Here is a 3550-nt window from a genome sequence, read left to right as displayed (position 1 = left end):
ATGCTGTTCGTGGACTTCAGCTCAGCATTTAACACGGTCATCCCCTCCAAATTAACCACCAAACTCGAAGATCTGAGCATCAGCACATCCCATTGCAACTGACCAACAGCCCTCAGCATGTTAGATCAGATAACACCTGCTCCTCCTCCATCATCCTCAACACCAGCTGCGCTGAGCCCATTCCTCTACTCCCTTTTCACCCATGACTGCAGGCCTGTGCACGGCTCTAACACCATCATCAAGTTTGCAGACAACATCACAGTGATCAGCCTCATCAGCGACAACGATGAGACAACCTACAGGGAGGAGGTACAACACCTGGCTGTGTGGTGCGTTGACAGTAACCTGCTCCTTAACACTAACAAGACCAAGGAGCTCATTGTGGACTACAGGAGGGAGAGAGTAGGCACACACAATCCCATCCATATTAATGAGATGGTTGTTGAACGTGTCTCCAGCTTCAAATTCCTGGGGACCCACATTTCAGAGGATCTGTCCTGGACCACCAACACATGCAGCCTGGTTAAGAAGGCTCACCAGCACCTCTTCTTCCTGAGGACTCTGAAGAAGAACCACCTGCCTTCAGCCATCCTTCTTATTCCGCACTATTTAATTCCATTTCATCCCATTGCACTAGTGTTTTATAAGCTTAATGTCCATTATCCTTTACTTGTAATTTTAACCCATAAAGTCTGTTGTATATTGTACATGACCTTACATAACCTTTTGTAAATATCAATTGTACATATCTATCAGTAAATTAGTACTGTCTGTACAGACTGTAGATACTGCAAACTCTGCACTGCTGTCATTGCACTTCTGGTTAGATGCTAAACTGTATTTTGTTGCCTTGTACTTGTACATGTGTAAAGACAATAAAATTTAATCTAATCTAATTTTGTTCCTGGTAGTAGGAATTTATGTTTATGGTTTATGTTTATTAAGTCACTCCAACTGTTGAGTGATTTCATGATGGAAGAAGTTATATCCAAATGTTACCAAAGCATTTACAATTAAAATGCAGTTGCACCAATTAAATCCAGTCAAAGAAATTCATAAATCTGTTAATTTAAAATAAATAATTTAAAAGCGATATGAATTATTGGGTTTTTGATGTATATTCGTTTTATGATGTAAATAATTGCTTGTATATTAGGTTAACTGACTCTTGGCTTGGATTGGGAATAAGGTGGAGGGCATTTTTAACTGCATAACACAGGTTATGCAGTTTAGGGTTTTTTTTAATGTTGGTACTATTAAAAAGATAGATAGATATATAGATAGATGGCCCGATGGTTAGCGTTGTGACTCTAAATTGCCCGTAGGTGTGAGTGCGAGTTTGTATGGTTGTTTGTCTACATGTCAGCCCTGCATAGACTGGCAACCTGTACAGGGTGGACACAGTTCTAGCCCAGTGTCAGCTGGGATTGGCTTCAGCGACCCTATTCGGGAATAAGCGGCATAGATAGATAGACCTTACTTTGTAAAGTGTCACGAGATGACTTTTGTTGTGATTTGGCGCTATACAAATGCATTTGCATTGAATTGAATTGAGTCTTTAGTTTGAAAGGCGAGGCAGGAAGTGGCACCGTATGGGTGTGTCAAATAGCAAACGCCTGGATTGCGGCTCTCACTGAAGCCGAGCTGACTTCAGACAGAGTAACGGTATCAAGTCTGCATAGACTGAGCGATATCAAGGCTGCGTTTCCACTGCTCTATTATCAGTTTCTACTGGGTGTTCGTGTCTGCGGAGACTGGAGTCATGGCCAACTGCTCTCTGTGGAGCTTGTGTCTGCTGCTGCCCCCGCTGCTGGCCCGGAAGGTAAGGCTTTGTTCGGCACTACTCAGCAAATCCACGTCCTGCCTTTTGTGCCGAATAACGGTCCACCGGCCTGTTAGCAGACTTTAAAGAGATCCACAGCAGAGAAACACTTAGAATAATGGTCTTTAAGGTCAGCTATTGCAGATTCACATGATATAGATTTTTATTATTAGAGCTAGGTTTAGTTATTGAGGCTCAACTTACACTAGATGCAGATATCGCATATATAAAAGATCCTGATGTTAACCAGTTGTAATAGATTCTGTAAATATAGATCATTAGCTCCGTAATACAGAGTTAGACACAGGAGGTCCAGTTGTTTTAGATGTGATAGCACTACCTCCAGATTAAAGGGATGTGGCACCACCCATAGTAACCTGTCTGTGTCGATTAGAGCTGCACATACCATGCAGGAATTGATCACCCTCAGTGATGATCAGTATCAATTGTTGGTTCCAAAGGAATAATATCAGTCTGTCCACAGACTATGTGATCTCCACCTTACATTGCCACCATCCAGACAAGGAGGGTCTCCTGGTGAAATATTGCATGTCCTATTATTTCCTTTGGATTGAAAGTATTTAAAAATAAATAAATAAAACTAACTAAATAAATAAATTTCAGTGATGATCAGTGAGTAAATGCAAGTTATATGAATATTGTGCAAATGATATGAATACACCTTTGCCCACTAAACCAAGAGGTTAGGTTTAGGCAGTATATTGGCCAGAAAGGGGGGGTGGGAAATCAAAAAAAAAAAAAAAAAAAAAAAAGAGGAGGCTTTGCCTGCCAGGGCCTTGGGAGAGGTCCCTGGCTCATGCAAGGACAGAGTGCATACAAGTAGGAAGTTAGGTTGACAGGCACTTAGACCATCCAATGGTTTTGCTCGTGCTGAGTAAAATAATTGGTCAGGCGTTTTTCAGCCCTACTGCACCAGATGACAGATTTGTTTCTTTGTCAATGTTGTCAATGCATTCACTGTCATCAGGATGAAAAGAGAATTTCAAGATATGTAACAAAAATGCTTCTGAAAAGAATGGTCAATCCTACCTTTAAAGAAAAGTTACAGAAATGTCTCTGTATGCTGTAAATCAGTGGTCCCCAACCTTTTTATCACTGCGGACCGGTCAACGCTTGACAAATTTACCGCGGCCCGGAGGGGGCGGGGTTACGTAGATTGCTTATATCGTTAATATTGTGGCGACCTACGGCGGCTATTGGGGAGGGGTCTGGTGGCAGCGACATGATGCATGGGGGGCATCATGGGAGTTCAATGATGACTTCGGAGAACAGTTGTACAAGTGTTTTAATGTGTTCTGATGTGTTCTGATGTGTTACCCTGTTGTGTTTATCTTGATGACTTGTATGTGTTAACAATGTTTTGCTAGCTGGTTGGGTGCTGTGTTTCTGAACCGTAAGTCTAAGCTGTATGTGTAAAACTGACCCTGTTGGGAATGTGATGTGTGAGTCCGGTTCTGTGTTCTAAATAAATGACCAGAAAGACAGAGTGGCATGGTGGTCATTGTGAAGGACACGCCCAAGCGCTACCCAGAGTCGTGCGATGTATGGGACCTGGAGTAGGCACTAATCGAACAGCATAGATGCTAGCGCCCTGCTCGCTAGTTTAGCTGCTCAAGTATAGGTAGTCTCTCTCCTCCACGCTGGGGGTCATTACAATATAGCCTACCTGCCTAAGACGCCTCCCCTCTCTTCCAAATAATCCGATTT

At 42.5% G+C, this 3550-nt stretch overlaps 1 protein-coding gene across 1 annotated transcript in view; it reads left to right on the top strand.

The window, feature by feature from the left end:
* Positions 1–3550, top strand: part of cd99l2 (CD99 molecule-like 2) — a 19061-nt gene continuing 15511 nt past the window's right edge. Inside the window, exons 1-3 of the mRNA XM_020594863.1 lie at positions 1–5; positions 213–309; positions 1754–1822. Coding sequence (XP_020450519.1) covers positions 1–5; positions 213–309; positions 1754–1822 — 171 coding nt within the window. The remainder of the gene's footprint in view (positions 6–212; positions 310–1753; positions 1823–3550) is intronic.

Source organism: Monopterus albus, unplaced genomic scaffold, assembly GCF_001952655.1.
Source record: "Monopterus albus unplaced genomic scaffold, M_albus_1.0 scaffold25.1, whole genome shotgun sequence".
NCBI lineage: Eukaryota > Metazoa > Chordata > Actinopteri > Synbranchiformes > Synbranchidae > Monopterus > Monopterus albus.
Note: the sequence above shows the minus strand (reverse complement) of the source record. Positions and strands in the feature narration are given on the sequence as shown.